This window comes from Oncorhynchus tshawytscha, linkage group LG24 (assembly GCF_018296145.1).
Source record: "Oncorhynchus tshawytscha isolate Ot180627B linkage group LG24, Otsh_v2.0, whole genome shotgun sequence".
Taxonomy (NCBI): domain Eukaryota; kingdom Metazoa; phylum Chordata; class Actinopteri; order Salmoniformes; family Salmonidae; genus Oncorhynchus; species Oncorhynchus tshawytscha.
Genome location: NC_056452.1, coordinates 17,186,790 through 17,203,911, shown reverse-complemented (window position 1 = coordinate 17,203,911; position 17,122 = coordinate 17,186,790). Strand labels below are relative to the sequence as shown.

Sequence of the window (17,122 nt, the reverse complement as noted above, 5' to 3'; positions counted from 1 at the left end):
CTATTCAGTATTTTTGTGTTAGAAAGTTTTTTTTTTTTCAAAGAGCACCTGCAAACAATCAACTCTGGAGCTATACAGCCACGCCCTATGTGAACGCACCGCTTGGACATCATTTGTTTCTATATAGAAATATGATTGGAAAACAATTCCATGAAGCGTGAGAAAAAGACAGAGAGAATGATAGAGCGAAAGGAGGGAACGCAAACGTGATGTGGACAATGGGTAAATATCCTAAATAAGCCCCTTCTGAATGGAAATCTAATTCTCAGGCCGCCCACCCACCACCACCACTACCCCCCTCAACATACACGCACTTAATTCAGCCACAAATGGCAAACGGCTTGCTCTCAGCCAGTACAGTTGTAATTATGGGCCATTCTTCTGAATGTCATTGAAACATTGTTCCGGGTCTTTCTCCTCCTGGCCCTAAGACCCCCCCACCCCCCCTACAAAAGTAGAGGTGGTGTGGTCCAAAACACAAGCCCATCATTACTTCCTTTTAGTCTGAAACAGGAAGCGGGGGGTCAGGATAACAGTTATTTTCCACATGCCTCCCGTGCATCTCTTTTGATATGGTTGTTTGTGAGGTTTGTGAGAAGTGAGAAACCAAAAAGGCCAGTTCTCTGTCAGTTTTCTTTGTGGTAATGTTTAGTGCCACACCTGACCTGCAGTCAGTAGAAGCCAAATGGCACAAGCCTTGTCAGCATCATTATAAATACTGCACATATTTGTTTTCAAACCAGACAAAACCAACAAACTTAACAATGGTCAGAAATTTGAGTCACTCTCATGCAAAGGCAATGGTCTCATGTTCTTACTGAAGATCAGCAGAATGTGCTGGTGGAATCATCCAATTTAGCACTAACAAATACAGTACCAGTCAAGAGTTTGGACACACCTACACATTCCAGGGTTTTAGTTTATTTTGGACTATTTTCTACATTGTAGAATAATAGTGAAGACATCATAACTATGAAAAACACACGGAATCACGTAGTAACCAATTAGACCGGTGGAAATCTGTCCTTTGGTCTGATGAGTCCAAATGTGAGATATTTGGTTCCAACTGCCCTGTCTTTGTGAGACGCAGAGTAGGTGAACGGATGATCTCTGCATGTGTGGTTCCCACTGTGAAGCATGGAGGAGAAGGTGTGACGGTGTGGGGGTGCTTTGCTGGTGACACTGTCAGTGATTTATTTAGAATTCAAGGCACACTTAACCAGTATGGCTACCACAGCATTCTGCAGCGATACGCCATCCCATCTGGTCTGTGCTTAGTGGGACTATCATTTGTTTCTTAACAGGCCAATGACCCAAAACACCTCCAGGCTGTGTAAGGGCTATTTTACCAAGAAGGAGAGTGATGGAGCGCTGCATCAGATGACCTGGCCTCCACAATCACCCGACCTGAACCCAATTGAGATGGTTTGGGATGAGTTGGACTGCAGAGTGAAGAAAAAGCAGCCAACATGTGCTGACCAAATTTGGGAACCCCTCCAAGACTGTTGGAAAAGCATTCCAGGTGAAGCTGGTTTGGAGAATGCCACGAGTGCTCAAAGCTGTCATCAAGGCAAAGGGTGGCTACTTTGAAGAATCTCAAATATAAAATATATTTTGATTTGTTTAACAATTGTTTGGGTTACTGTATGATTTCATATGTGTTATTTCATAGTTTTGATGTCTTCACTATTATTCTACAATGTAGAAAATAGTAAAAATAAAGAAAAACCCTTAAATGAGTAGGTGTGTCCAAACTTTTGAATGGTACTGTATATGGATCTATGATGTAGGCCTCCGTAGTTTTCACTTCTCATTAGGTGTCAAACACCAGGAAAACACAATAATACCCAACACAAATCTGCTGTGTTGTTGGCCTACCATTGAACTTTACCTAACGTTTACAAGCCAGAGGTGGCTTCCCACTGGGCACTGATGCCAGTTCAATGTCTAGTTTTGAATTACATTAGTTGAGTTGTCAACTAATGTGAATTCAGTGTGAAATAAACAAAACATATTGCCACGCCATTGGATTTAGGTTGCAAATCGGGTGAGAAAAAAAAAAATACAAAAATGCCTTACGTTGATGACGTTTTGCAAATCTAAACAGTTTTCCACGTTGATTCAACATCATTACATAGATTGTTTTTTAAATTACATTGAAACAACGTTCATTCAACCTGTTTTTGCTCAGTGGGTTGGCTCGCCATCCAGCGAGACAATTCTTCTGACAGACAGACTTACACTGCTGTGCCTTGGCTGACACATCGGAGGTGACCACAAGGTTTGAGGACAGCGAACACAGACCCTGGTGTTCTGTAGCTCCAAGGTCCTGCAGTTCTGTCTCAGGTGGGTTCCATGTTTAGAGAGCTCTAGGTCTGCCTCACCCTCTGATTAATGACTATCACATCCATTTCTGAAAAGCCTGCTGTTTGTTTTGGACGAAGGAGGCAATGCACTTAATTTCTCTAATATGGTTCTCACGATGTACTGTTTTGTAACGGTGGACTGGTTGGAGACAGTCCGGTGTTGCCAGCAGCCAATACCTACAGAGGTAGAAGTAATGCTACAAAACCAGAATGTTACCATCAATCATGTTAGTCTGACCTGTTACTTGAACTCTCCTTCATATTGTGCTTCTCACTTCTAAACAATCTAATGCCTATAGTTTGTACAGTATCGAAAAAGTCTGAAAATGTGTTCGCTCATGACTGTAAGTCGCTCTGGATAAGAGCTTCTGCTAAATGACTAAAATGTCAAATGTAAACATTTACAGAGTGAGTATATATGTTGGGGAATTAATGTATAGTTTTTAATAATCTAATCAAACTACTGTCGCTTCGTTGAACAGATTGTTAAAGAAATTGTGGCATGGCAATAGTATTGATTGCACAGTATAAGACAAACCCATGCTTATTTTTGTGACTTACTCTCCAGCATTAATAGAGGGGGTTTGGTCTCTGGCCAATATACCACGGCTAAAGACTGTTCTTATGTGCGACGTAACGCGGAGTGCCAATCAGCATTCAGGGCTCGAACCACCTCATTTATAATCTCTTTTCTGTTCTACTCAGCTTTCTGAGTGGTATTGTATGTTTGTACTGTACACTGGCAGGAAACATTAATTAACCACCTCTGCAAACTCATTTTGGTAGTCCGATTAGCTTTTCAAATAATTATGAAAATACTGTACGTCATAAAATAAAAGGTCCTTTGCATAATCAAATACATTTTTAAAATAAATTCCCCCATTATTGTATTTTACACAATGGGGAGAACCATTAGAAACACATTATTGTGGTTAACCATGTCATTATTCATATGATATAATGAATCTGAACTGTACTAGAAAAAATGCTAAAATGGTTACCAGAGCCTTCACATACAATAGGGCTAATTTGTCATTGACTAAATGCAATAAAAGGTTAAATGCCAAGTTCCACTTGATAAAGACAGAAAACATTATATTGTTTTATTCATCTTGCTCAGACTGGATCTGGCATGACTCAAACTGTAGTTACCCTTTAAACACGGCTTTAAAATGCACATATTGTTACCAATATGAAAACAAGTTGGTAGGCAGACGGTTAGTGCTATCCGGGATCTTTGGGACGTCCCTATCCTAAACGCTAACCGTAACCTTACCTAACCCTAACCCTAACACTTACCTTAACCATTTGAAATGTAAACTTCAATGGGGTAACGTCAGAGTTGGGACGTCTAAAAGATCCCAGATAGCAAGGACCGTAGACAGACCCTATAATATACTAATTGTCCCCAGACCCATTTCAGGCTGCACGGTCGGGAATAAAGAGGCATTGTGGGTAATTAACTGTTGGCTCACATAGTTTAGTATGTGTGCATGACTATATTGCCTGAGGTTGGCTGTAAGGACACTAGGACTATAATAGCTCTTTCCACTGTAATATCTAGGAAGGAAGAGTGGTTGATCAAATACAGTGGTGTGTATTGATATAAAGGGGTGAGAAGGTGACAGAATTGATAGGTCCTTTTACAATTAAAAAAATTCCTCCAATGTGAAATTACTACAGTGGGGGGAACAAGTATTTGATACACTGCCGATTTCGCAAGTTTTCCTACTTACAAAGCATGTAGAGGTCTGTAATTTTTTATCATAGTTACACTTCAACTGTGAGAGACGGAATCTAAAACAAAAATCCAGAAAATCACATTGTATGATTTTTAAGTAATTAATTTGCATTTTTTTGCATGCAAAAAGTATTTGATACATCAGAAAAAAATTACTTAATATTTGGTATAGAAACCTTTGTTTGCAATTACAGAGATCATACGTTTCCTGTAGTTCTTGACCAGGTTTGCACACACTGCAGCAGGGATTTTGGCACACTCCTCCATACAGACCTTCTCCAGATCCTTCAGGTTTCGGGGCTGTCACTTGGCAATATGGACTTTCAGCTCCCTCCAAAGATTTTCTATTGGGTTCAGGTCTGGAAACTGGCTAGGCCACTCCAGGAACTTGAGATGCTTCTTACGAAGCCACTCCTTAGTTGCCCTGGCTGTGTGTTTTGGGTCGTTGTCATGCTGAAAGACCCAGCCACGACCCATCTTCAATGCTCTTACTGAGGGAAGGAGGTTGTTGGCCAAGATCTCGCGATACATGGCCCCATCCATCCTCCCCTCAATACGGTGCAGTCGTCCTGTCCCCTTTGCAGAAAAGCATCCCCAAAGAATGATGTTTCCACCTCCATGCTTCACGATTTGGATGGTGTTCTTGGGGTTGTATTCATCCTTCTTCTTCCTCCAAACACAGCGAGTGGAATTTAGACCAAAGAGCTCTATTTTTATCTCATCAGACCACATGACCTTCTCCCATTCCTCCTCTGGATCATCCAGATGGTCATTGGCAAACTTCAGACGGGCCTGGACATGCTCTGGCTTGAGCAGGGGGACCTTGCGTGCGCAGCAGGATTTTAATCCATGACGGCATAGTGTGTTACTAATGGTTTTCTTTGAGACTGTGGTCCCAGCTCTCTTCAGGTCATTGACCAGGTCCTGCCGTGTAGTTCTGGGCTGATCCCTCACCTTCCTCATGATCATTGATGCCCCACGAGGTGAGATCTTGCATGGAGCCCCAGACCGAGGGTGATTGACCGTCATCTTGAACTTCTTCCATTTTCTAATAATTGCGCCAACAGTTGTTGCCTTCTCACCAAGCTGCTTGCCTATTGTCCTGTAGCCCATCCCAGCCTTGTGCAGGTCTACAATTTTATCCCTGATGTCCTTACATTGTGGAGAGGTTGGAGTCTGTTTGATTGAGTCTGTGGACAGGTGTATTTTATACAGGTAACGAGTTCAAACAGGTGCAGTTAATACAAGTAATGAGTGGAGAACAGGAGGGCTTCTTAAAGAAAAACTAACAGGTCTGTGAGAGCCGGAATTCTTACTGGTTGGTAGGTGATCAAATACTTATTGCATGCAATAAAATGCAAATTAATTACTTAAAAATGAAGTTGAAGTGTACCTATGATAAAAATGACAGACCTCTACATGCTTTGCAAGTAGGAAAACCTACAAAATCGGCAGTGTATCAAATACTTGTTCTCCCCACTGATAGGAACACCAATAACAACACTTTATTTTTTTATTTAATTTTTACCCCTTTTTCTCTCCAATTTCATGATATCCAATTAGTAGTTACAGTCTTGTCCCATCGTTGCAACTCCCCTACTGACTCGGGAGAGGCGACGGTCGAGAACCATGCTTCCTCTGAAACACAAACCTGCCAAGCCGCACTGCTTCTTGACACACTGCTCACTTAACCCAGAAGACAGCCACACCAACGTGTCGGAGGGAACACAGTCCATCTAGCGACCGAAGTCAGCTTGCAGGCTCCCGGTCTGCCACAAGGAGTCGCTAGAGTGAGATCGGACAAGGAAATCCTGGCCGGCCAAACCCTCCCCTAACCTGGACGACGCTGGGACAATTGTGCTCCGCCTCATGGATCTCCCGGTCACGGCCAGCTGTGACACAGCCTGGGATCGAAAATGGGTCTGTAGTGAAGCCTCAAGCACCGCGATGCAGTGCCTTAGACCACTGCGCCGCTCGGGAATCATATAATATACACTGAGTGTACGAAACATTAGGAACATGACATAGACTGAACAGGTAAATCCAGGTGAAAGCTATGATCCATTAATGAAATCTACTTAAATCAGTGTAGATGAAGGGGAGGAGACAGGTTAAAGTTGAATGTGCAAGCCAAAAATTTAAAGTGCCTTTGAACGGGGTATGGTAGTAGGTGCCTGACGCACTGGTTTGAGTGTGTCAAGAACTGCAACTCTGCTGGGTTTTTCACGCTCAACAGTTTCCTGTGTGTATCAAGCATGGTCCACCACCCAAAGGACATCCAGCCAACTTTGACACAATTGGGCCAGCATTCCTGTGGAAAGCTTTCGACACCTTGTAGAGTCCATGCCCTGACGGATTGAGGCTATTAGGAGGGGCAAAAGGGGCTGCAACTCAATATTAGGAAGGTGTTCCTAATGTTTTGTTCACTCAGTGTACAATAATAATAACAATAATAATAAATAATAAAGTAATTCATCAAATGCCCATTAGATTACATACCATCCTGTTTTTGGCTGAGTCACACATCAGCCTATTAAAAGGTCCCTCAGATTAGACTCAATGGGACAGCATCAGAGGCAGGTACCCCGCTGCAGGCACGATAACACGCCACACAACACAGTGAACTCTCAGGCACCTGCTGAGGTAATCCAGGGAGAGGCAAGCTTGGAATTCCACTGCTTTGGGCTGTTATGTGTGGGCTCCAGGTCTGTAGAGCTGCGAGTGGTGGGGCGCCTCTTTGCTGCATACACAGACATACATGATTATCTAAGAAGAGTATCCTTATATTCCCTCCTGCCCAGCCAATGTTTCCTTCCTTCCTTCCTCAATAATTTGATAATATTGTGTAGATTTCTACCATATTGCTTTCAGCTGATCCAGTCATGCCAGATCAGTGATCATATTGCGCTTTTAAAACAGCCTGTTTAAGCGAGTTGATATACAGGTTCATTATGGAGCCCTTATCTCTGGCATGCAGCAGGTCTATGTGGATTTTTTTTGTCAACACAGTATTTTGACCACCGAGCAGAAGACAGACTAAAAAACAGTATTTTATGCCATTTAAAAAAAAAAATCCTACAGTTGTATATTTTTGTTTTTCTGGAAGAAACATTTAATCATTTATTAAACATCACTTTTATGATTATTAAATGGAATATTGCTTTTCCAGGCTACATTTTGGAGCCTCACAAGTGGACTACTGAGTCACACACATGCTCTCTCTCTCTCTCTCTCTCTCTCTCTCTCTCTAAAGTGGTCTGTCTAGAGCAGCCAAATGAGAGGTGTGTCAGCTATAGGCCTATTCCAGAAACTGCTTATATTTTCTAAGAAAAATGTTATACATGCCTACCAACAGTATTTTAGGGGTCATCAAAAAATATGAACCCTATAGGCCGAAGCAGAGATATACACTTTAATAATTACATTTCAGAATTAACAATGAAGAAAATTGTGCGAAACAAAAAATGCTAAACCCTCGTTTTGTTTCTCTGCCTAATTTATTCAAACACTTCAAACACTGAGCGAAGAAGGACTTATTTTTGAGTTCCTAGAGGTTGCTGTTTTTAAACAACACTTCGAGACGAAGGTGTGAATACAAGCAGCGATAAGTGTTGAGGATGATCGTAGACCACATTCAGGTTGGCAGTTTTATATTCAATAAATCTTCGTCGTAAAAAAGACTAGATTCTTCTTGCTAGGCAGGCCTACAACCAGGCTTCTGTCAATTGACCGTGACCTGATTGACCGCCTTGTGTAGAGCTGTCAAGGAGTCAATTAAGCATATTAATATTTAGACAGGTGACATAATTTAACGCAAACAGTAGGTTTAAGTGTGTTATTCATTAAATTGTCGTACAAAAAAATCTAGCATATCGTCCAATTAAAATGTCTTTATTCCAGCACCACTCGATGTCCATTATAAATAAACCTGCTCCATAATTATTTATTTTTTCGAGAGCCGTTAATAATTTGCATCAATGATACAAATGAGCTGAAAAGTTTATTGCTGGCATTTTTTTCCCTGTGCTTTAGAAATCTGTCAGATGGAGAAAAGAACACAGCACAAATGTACCAAGCCCCTGTTATATTATTCAGAATGAATAGGCTACAGGTTAGTCTTTAAAACCCCGGCCTCATTAGCCCCTCTGCCTGTATTCTTCCCAACCGTGTGCAGACTGAGAGCACGTCTGTGCGCCCATTATTGTGTCCTTTGTAATTCAAAATGCAAATGCATAAACTATAGATGCAACCTAATTCAGGATATAGTCTAAAATATACAATTATGCAATATGTTATGAGAAATGTACAACAACATGTCTAATAATATCAACATAATCATAGCTAGCATGACATGGGCTAAAGAAAAAAGGAACGGGCTCAAGATGTCATAGTAATCGAAATGGTATTCATACTGCTTCATGTAACCTGCCTCTACCCTGTGAAGCAAATGTTGATATAGCCTATATTGATTTAAGTTTATCCTGGAAAGCATGCGCAGTAAACCTTTGGCCCCTATGCCGTGGCTTTTCAAAATTGCTACATTTTGAAACGGGAGAAAATAAGGATGTGCTCTCTATTCATTTTCAGTGGGTGACCGCCCATATGTTGAATCCGCATTTACAAGTAGGCTACTTCAGCCTATTTTGCTTTTCCAGCACAAAAGCAAACGGGCGCTTCACTGTCCTGCGTTCCTCACCCAAACTGCCTTCTCTAACTGCACACTCGTCCGCCTGCTTCCTCCAGGCTTTTTTCTCTCTCTCCCTATTTATAAAAACGTCACTTCAAGTCCCTCCCTTTTTGAATCTCATTAGTTTCTTGTGTGTTTCTCCCTGTCAATAATCCTGAATCCAGACTCTCTCTATTTCCATCCCTCTCTATCTGTCAATCAGCGCCGCCTTTGAACTGAAAACCACTCCGACCAACTTCAACTCACTCAATCCGAGCGGCTCAGCTCCATCTCCGGCTTCTTTTTCTGCCAAGATTCCCCTTCTTTTTTAGTTTGTACTAACCGCCAGTGCTTGGAAAACGCCAATACAGACTCTAAACTTTAACTCGGATTCTAGATCACCAAGATCAAGGGTTTAAAACTTTGTGTTTTTGCCCCCCAAAATTGCTCGGGAAAATGCCGCAGCTCAACGGCGGTGGAGGGGACGATTTGGGTGCGAACGATGAAATGATTTCCTTCAAAGACGAAGGGGAGCAGGAGGAAAAAATTTCGGAGAATTTATCAGCAGAAAGGGATTTAGCAGATGTCAAATCTTCTCTTGTAAATGAATCAGAAACAAATCAAAACAGCTCGTCGGATTCGGAGGTAAGTGAAATAATCGATTGTCCATTCGGTAGTTTGCAACCATTTACTTATTGTGCGCGAAATGTGCAGTGAAACCACGGTATTTAAAAAGTAATGATTTCCCTATGTGTTTCTTTAATGCAACCCCTGTGTTTCGTTGCATTTCAAGGCGGAAAGACGGCCTCCGCCTAGATCTGAAACTTTCAGAGACAAAACAAGAGAAAGTTTAGAGGAGGGTGAGTTTCTGCTTTTCCGTTCACGCTCTTGTCTCTTAGATTTTTACACAATGGCACTATATGAGCGTGCCGAATGAGTTTCTTCTGGAATCTCAGAGGCATCAAAGTTTTCAAGGCACTTATAAAAGTTATTCTTTTCCCCCGCCATGTTAGCTGCGAAAAGGCAAGATGGAGGGCTGTTCAAGAGCCCACCGTACCCGGGCTATCCATTTATAATGATCCCCGATCTTACAAGCCCGTACCTTCCGAATGGATCACTTTCTCCAACAGCTCGCACAGTAAGTTCGTTTATTTACACCTATACATTAGTGGACACAACCCAAGTAGCCCCTAGAGTAAACGCGCATTGTCACCCAGCTAGGTGTGTTTAGTTGTTAAATGTAGACAGAAGTTTCACAATTTATGAACTGTACAATGGCATGCATGTCGCTTGCAACACAGTGTCCCTGCATGTCTCTCTGAAGCCGATAGCATTCTATAGGAGTAGGGATACTCAATGCGTTTCCATCACCTCAAATATAAACAATTGTATGCAAGGTCATGTGCATATGATGAATAATCTATTTCTTGTTCACCTGTGATCAAATTATAATATAAAACATAAACATTAATTTTAATAAAAACATTTCAGTTTATAGTGGACAATTAAAAATGATTCTTGTTTTTCTTGTTGTTATTGTATTATAATGTGAGTTTCAGATAGGCTGCTTCTGGCTTTGATTTTATACTGCCCCCTAATATAATGTTGTACTCTGCCTTGGCTACGTTGTTTTCACAACGTCATTGAAAACCTTTTTTTAACTTTAATGCTTAAAACTCATGACCCATTTAAACCTTCTTGGTACTGTGTAGTAACACCTAGCACAAGTACGTTTAGATAAATATATCAACATAAAGGAAACTCAGAAGAGCATTGAGAAGGAACCTTCTAAAAACAAAACCAACGTGTTGATTAGTTGATTGAATTTGCATCTGTCTTAAAGGCATTGACATTAGCTGAAAGAGGCCTGTCATTGACAGTTACTTTGAATATGCAGACATTCACATTTTTCCCTCAAACATTTCAATCTAAAACAATTGATGTATAGGCTGGAAATAATGTTAGAATTTGACATGCTGCAGTGTTGTAGCCTATGTACTGCTTGCATACCACTCTAGCTTGTAACGGGTAAACCATCGCTCTTAAAAGCATGTGCCATGTAAAACGTTATTTATGAATAAATTCATCTTATTTATTAGAGGCTATCAGCTTTGCTATAATTATGCAAACTTACTCAATTACTCGCCACCTCCAAGTCCCACTGGGCAATGCTTAAGCGGGATCATTTTCTAAACCATTCTTCTTTCCATTTTTTATGGTTGCAATTACAAGTCGTCGCTTTAGGACATGTCATCTAATTTTACAAGGTTAAGGCAAAAAAAAAACTGGCATTAGGAAATATGAACTTACCCCCATATACGCCTTTTGGTAATTAAATTCATATTTGTTTCCTCAATTTAGTGCATCAGGCACACCCTGAAAATCAACACACGTGTGATGGACAATGCAATGCATCCTTTTGTGTCTGACACATGTTAAGCATGTCTTATAACATGTCTACAAAATAATTAAACAGCTATTTTGTTGTTTGTTGTTTTTTTTGGACATCTTATTGAATTATCTTGCTATTTGTATATTTTATGATTAGGTATTTTATTAAATGTGTGTATCGTGCATATTTGAGACCAATTGCCATTCTTTCCCTTTAACACACACACACACACACACACACACACACACACACACACACACACACACACACACACACACACACACACACACACACACACACACACACACACACACACACACACACTTTAAGCTGGCTTCTTATTTCAACGGGCAAGAATAAAGTCGTGGAATGCCATTGCTCTGTAAGAAGATGCTGCTGTACATGTCTCAATCTGATCTCGGGTCTGTGTACAGTCTTCCTCCTATTGCCCATTAGTTCAGAGGTAATTCCTAATCAGGAACATTGTCATATTAGCCTTTTTGGTCACTGTCATTCCCCATCACCTGCCTGTATGTGGGATAAGATCATCTGCACAAAATAACATTTCAGAAATGCCTAGCGAACCGTGTTTGCTTTGTAATTGGTTTACAAAGCAAGGCGACATTGCACACGTGATATCATTTTATTGCACAAATAGAACTGCACTATAAATGTGCAGTACAGCTTTATTCTTCCTCCCCTGAGAGTACGTCATACCTTTTTAGACTGACGGTGGTTTACCTACTGCACGAACCCAGCCCTCCTTTTTACACCGTGTGTGTCCAGACGGTAGAGCTTTGATGTTTTGTGTCCGTTGTATTCATAAATGTATAGCATCAATAATTCACCTGGGCATTGATTATCTGTCTTCCTCCCTAACTAGTAATGAAGGCTGCGGAATATGACTGGTACTGTGTCTGTGATTGGAAATGGCTAGCTCACTCCATTGTGATGTTACAGTTCTTTGATATAGCAGGCGTCGTCGGTTGTCCAATTTTCGAATTTAATCGATTTCCGGTCTCGTTGGCGCAGACGGCGCAATACTATTATTTTTGAAATTCATGTTTTGGCATGTGTGTGCACATTTTAGTTTTTTTGTTTCCATACCTTTAGGCTTTTATTGGTCCAAGGTGATACGATTGTGGTGTTAGTGATGCTACGGTCTTACCAATTGAGTTCTCCTTTTTGTCAGTGGGCTGTGATCTTAACATTTTCGGCACGCCTTTCTATGCTTCCTGTGATTCCGTTACGGCATGTGTTTTTGAAGTGTGAGTGTGTGTGTGTGTGTGTGTGTGTGTGTGTGGAGGTCACTATAATTTGTCTGACCTCAGAGAGCTATAATGAGCGAGAGTTTGTTTTTCCAACCACCTAAGTCTAAAAAGCTGTACAATTTGGGATCATTTAGCAATTTGACATGATGTTGTGCCCAGGGTGTTAGGCCTCCTGCCCTCTTCTCCTCCCTCTTTCCCTCGTTCCTCACTTCCTTCCCCTCCCTCCTTTTCCAACCTCACACAAAGGTCTGCTGGTTCAGTAGGAGCAGGATGAATTGGTGAAGAGGCCTGGCCAGCTAACCCCCGGTGCCATACTGTTTCTTGCATCTCTCTCTCTCTCTCTCTCTCTCTCTCTCTCTCTCTCTCTCCCTCTCACTCTCTCTGCGATTGTGCAGATGCTAATGCTAACATGGGTCTTTCTGAAAAGGTGATGGGTTAGCTCCAGCGCTACGGGCTAACGTCACACCTCAACAGGTCTGCAGAGAGGCGAGAGAGCGGGGTTCCAAGAACTCTGGCATAGGGCTGCAGGGCCATAAATCTACTGGGTTTATTTACTGCCTCTCGGACTTTTGAATGTTAAGATATTTGACGCCACCCCTGGCCCCATAATTCCCGGGGCAAGCAGGCTTTTGGCTGGGGTTTTGGGTTTCGTTGTATAATTACGATTAGTTTTAAAAAATGAACAAAAAAAGAGAGAGGGAGAGAGAACACAACACCAAGATTCCACTGGTCTATTTAGAGTGGGGAAAAAATACGCTCCCGAGACCCGTGGCGATTCCACAGCAAGCTCGGCGAGCAGCTATGTGTGGTTAGCTATACCAATAGCTTTTTTCTCTCTTTTCTTTGTTTCACTTGTATTGCTGCACCAGTATCTCTCCTATTGTGGTAGACCCATCTATTTAAAAAAAAAAAGAATACTACTTGCCTTCACAATTAATGACATGCCATTTTTACATGTTTTTGGAGGGAATGGTGGATTTGTGGTAAGATTATTGCAATTAACATCCGATTTAGCAGTTGTAATTGAACATCAGCCTGGAAATAGCACCTAGCGTAGTCCTTTGTGTTTATGTAGATGTGATGGTATGTCCAATATTTTGGAATTGACACAGACGGTATCTTTTTAAATATGTTAGCAGCATATGCATAACAATGGTTTATGATGTGGATTGTGTGTGTTCTGGTGCAGCTCTGAATGGCTTGTCCCTGCGAGGTGAGGAAAGATAGCTTCATGTGGATTTAGGGGATAGACCCAAACCTTATCACATCGGCTTTACATGTTAATAGGACCTAATTGCTATCCGCAGGGGGTTCATGGCACTATGCGTCCACATTTTGTGTTTCACCTCGCAAAACGCACTCCGAATTTATTAAGGTTGTGATCCTTTTGTCCTGCAAATCACTTTTGTTTACAACGTATAGTGGAAACAGGACCCGCTCTCTCTCTCCCTCTCTCTCTTTCTCTCTATCTTTCCTCCCCCCCTTCCACCTCTCTGCTCCTCTCATCCCATGCAAGGAAAAGAAAACATCTTTATTTTTCTTGAGCTTGATAAACACCCATAAAAAGTGCAATCTGTTTTGGATTTGAGGGAGTTAAGTTGGGGAGCAAAGTTTGGCACCATTAAACAAAAATTGGGGCCTGCTAGACATTAGCGGCGCACAGCACATTCTCTCAGCTTAATTAGTCCAAACTGTAATTGTTCATGGTCTGCCAATAGGAGTAATGCTCAGGAAAAGTGGAGTTGCACTAAATCGGCCCACGGCTTTTAAAACAATAAATCACTCGCATATTTGTGCCGTGATTCAGATGGAGTCTCGACCTCTCCCATCTCGACATGTGGTAAATTGTAAAGTCAATGAATCGCAGATGTAGAGAAAGAGGGGGGTTAGAGAGGGAGAGTACAGTAAGGTTTTGTTAGCGCCTGGTGAATGAATGGAAAAGATTTGCGCTGTAAATATTTACAGAGATGTTTTTTTTCTTTCGTTGGCAGGGCTTAATTGTCTTATGCTGATGATGTTGGCAGGCAAAGCTGTGTGAAAGCATTCAAAACTCTCCATCAGTTGGTTTGAAACGACACACACACAAAAATAAGTCAGTGCAACACGTTTGTGGGCGTGTTTTTAATTCGGTCTTTAAACACTGGGATGGGAATAGTTCCCTACTGGTAGTGAATAAAGTTTGGGTATAGTTCATTCTTCTTTTGTCCCCTTATGTTTACCTATCAAACCTATGCGATGGGTTTTTGTGTAATAGAACTCTAAATCTAAGGTTTTCAAAAAGGTGATGGGTTTCATTCAATTGTAATAGACCTATAACTGAAATATACAATGTTTGTTCCTCAATAGAACTGTGGCTGGTAAAGCAAATTGCATAGACTACCGACAAAAACACTTTCACCCCCTAACCTTCCACTTCCCTATCGCTGGGCCATACCGTTGTATGCTATTCTGTTAAAGAAACAGCATTGGCTTAGCAGCTGTGGACTGGTGCTCTCATTCTTCTTCTTTTCCACTCACCCCCCCCCTCTCTCCCTTTCTCTCCATCTCTCTGTCTCTGGCTCCCATGCATTTCCATAAAGCTCAACACAAAGATCTCACTGTACATCTGGAATGCAACTTTTGTCATCTGTTAAACATAGTCTTGCTGCCGGGCCCACAGGGCTTGGGGCTCCCTGAAACATGGAAATCTAATGATTGCCTATCTGTGGGTGTGTGTGTGTGTGTGCATGTGTGTCCCATATATGTGCGGCACAGTATGTGCATGCAATATGCACTCATATATTGGATATTCTATGCTCCCTAGATCGGACACATGCAAAATGCATGGATGTTCCCTGAATTTCAAGTGGCAGTTCTTATGGTTCTTTGTTGTATTGTCCTAATACCTTTTAAATGGTTCTGACACAAATGCACGTGCTGCGAGCGTCGGATGAGTTAGCCCTGGACTGCTAGTCGAGATGTCAAGGCTTACCTTACAGGCAATGACTCCTTAAGATTGACAATCTCACCCCTTTATTCTGTAATTCTACTGAAGCTGAAATATTTTTTTCTCTCTCCATCAATTATAGAATCAATATAGTTTAGAGTAGGTGGTAGTTGTATTCCTTTATAATAGAGCTGGGTTTTGCACTGCAGCCAGTACAAAGATACGATTTCTGGGGTATTTGGATCCCCATTAGCTGTTGTAATATCAGCAGCTACTCTTTCTTGTGTCCACAAATAGCTCTGTGGTACATCTGTAGTATTGATTGTCTGTTTAATGATCATTTCATGATCGTCATACCACAGACCTTTTCATAGGGAAACACTGTATCATTAAGTGTGTTGCATTTTTCTAATGCACGTGCACGGTATTTTACTGTCTGGTTTTTTGGTGGGGGAAATAATTATTGATGCTATTATTGATAACATTTACACTAGGTATATTTATTTTTTTGTCTGTGTGCATATTTCCATGAACTCATTCATTCAAGCCCAGCAGCGAAAGCAGTTTACCGGCGGCGTGGGAGAGAATGCGTTGGGGGGGTTAAGAAAAGCGGGAAATGAGTCCATCGATGTGTGTGTGTGTGTGTGTGTGTGTGTGTGTGGGGGGTCGCACAAAGGCCGGTTGAATAGGGCGCATAATTGCTGTTAATGCCGGGCAATGAGAGCAGCGACAGTTCCTGGTTAATGTCCAAATAATAGTGCCTCCAGGCCTCACATTTATCCCACCCAAAAAAACAGCGGGACTAGGAGAAGAGGGAGGGGGGCAAGTTTATTGCCGAGCTTGACGGACAGGCCATGTGTGTGGCTTTTCCTCTTAATGAATCTGGCCACTTCTCTACAGTATTTACCTCCTCCTGTGTCTACGTCTCATCATCAAAATGTCCGCCCTAAAAGCATTGGTGGGCGAGAGGATTGTGTGACAGTGGGGGAATTTGGTGGTGCCAGGCATATGTTTGGATTGGAGTGTGTTTGGGGAGGGTCAAAGTGCAGAGTGCTGTCTGTTGGGAAAAGAGCTGCCTCTCTGACCCTTTTATGACGAGTGATAGGAGTGGTTGAGTTTTCCATTGGAGTGTCTGTCTGTTTGCTTGCGCGCGCGCGCGTGTGTGTGTGTGTGTTTGCATGTGTGTGTGCGTGCGCAGCTCGCACGCCTGTGTGTCTGCGGTTTGTGTAACACTTATCACAACCCCTAATGGTCATGTTGGGCTATATAATAACGAGCCGTGCCAATGTGCAGGGATCACCTGTGGTTGGCCAGCCTTTTATGGATGTGGTAGAACGCTCTAGAATGTTCCACTGTGCGGAAATCTCACTCAGGAGGGCTTGGTGTTTTGGGAGAAGTGATTATGAATAATTGCCTGCAATGTTTGGAGAAAATATGTGAACCCTTTAGGATTTATTCATCCTTGTAGCATCTCACCATTGTTATAAACTACAACAAACCTATAAGTGTATTTTTAACTTGAAAGGGAAAAGAAATTGCAAATGTAAAGTCATTGTCATTACAATATTAGGTCCTGCGTTAAAAGAGGCAGCCGTCTTACCAGTGTATCCTGTTATGGTGATTATCTGCTGTATTTAATGTATTCACAAATGTCAAGGGTTTCTGTATTTGTAAGGAGCATAGATCATTTGACATCCTTGAGATGGGTCTGTCTGTCCAGGTTGTGATTGCAATTTTATGTTTGTTCGGATAATCTGGAC

At 41.7% G+C, this 17,122-nt stretch overlaps 1 protein-coding gene across 29 annotated transcripts in view; it reads left to right on the top strand.

Moving 5' to 3' along the window:
- Nucleotides 1-8,819: 8,819 nt before the first annotated feature.
- LOC112223237 (transcription factor 7-like 2) overlaps nucleotides 8,820-17,122 on the top strand; it is a 113,870-nt gene continuing 105,567 nt past the window's right edge. For 10 of the 29 annotated variants that reach the window (XM_042305413.1, XM_042305414.1, XM_042305418.1 and 7 more), the window contains exons 1-3: nucleotides 8,821-9,418; nucleotides 9,567-9,633; nucleotides 9,787-9,911. In XM_042305413.1, coding sequence (XP_042161347.1) covers nucleotides 9,230-9,418; nucleotides 9,567-9,633; nucleotides 9,787-9,911 — 381 coding nt within the window. In that variant the 5' untranslated portion in view covers nucleotides 8,821-9,229. Of the gene's footprint in view, nucleotides 9,419-9,566; nucleotides 9,634-9,786; nucleotides 9,912-17,122 lie in introns of all 29 variants that reach the window. The other 19 variants (XM_042305422.1, XM_042305421.1, XM_042305436.1 and 16 more) reach the window with 6 other exon arrangements.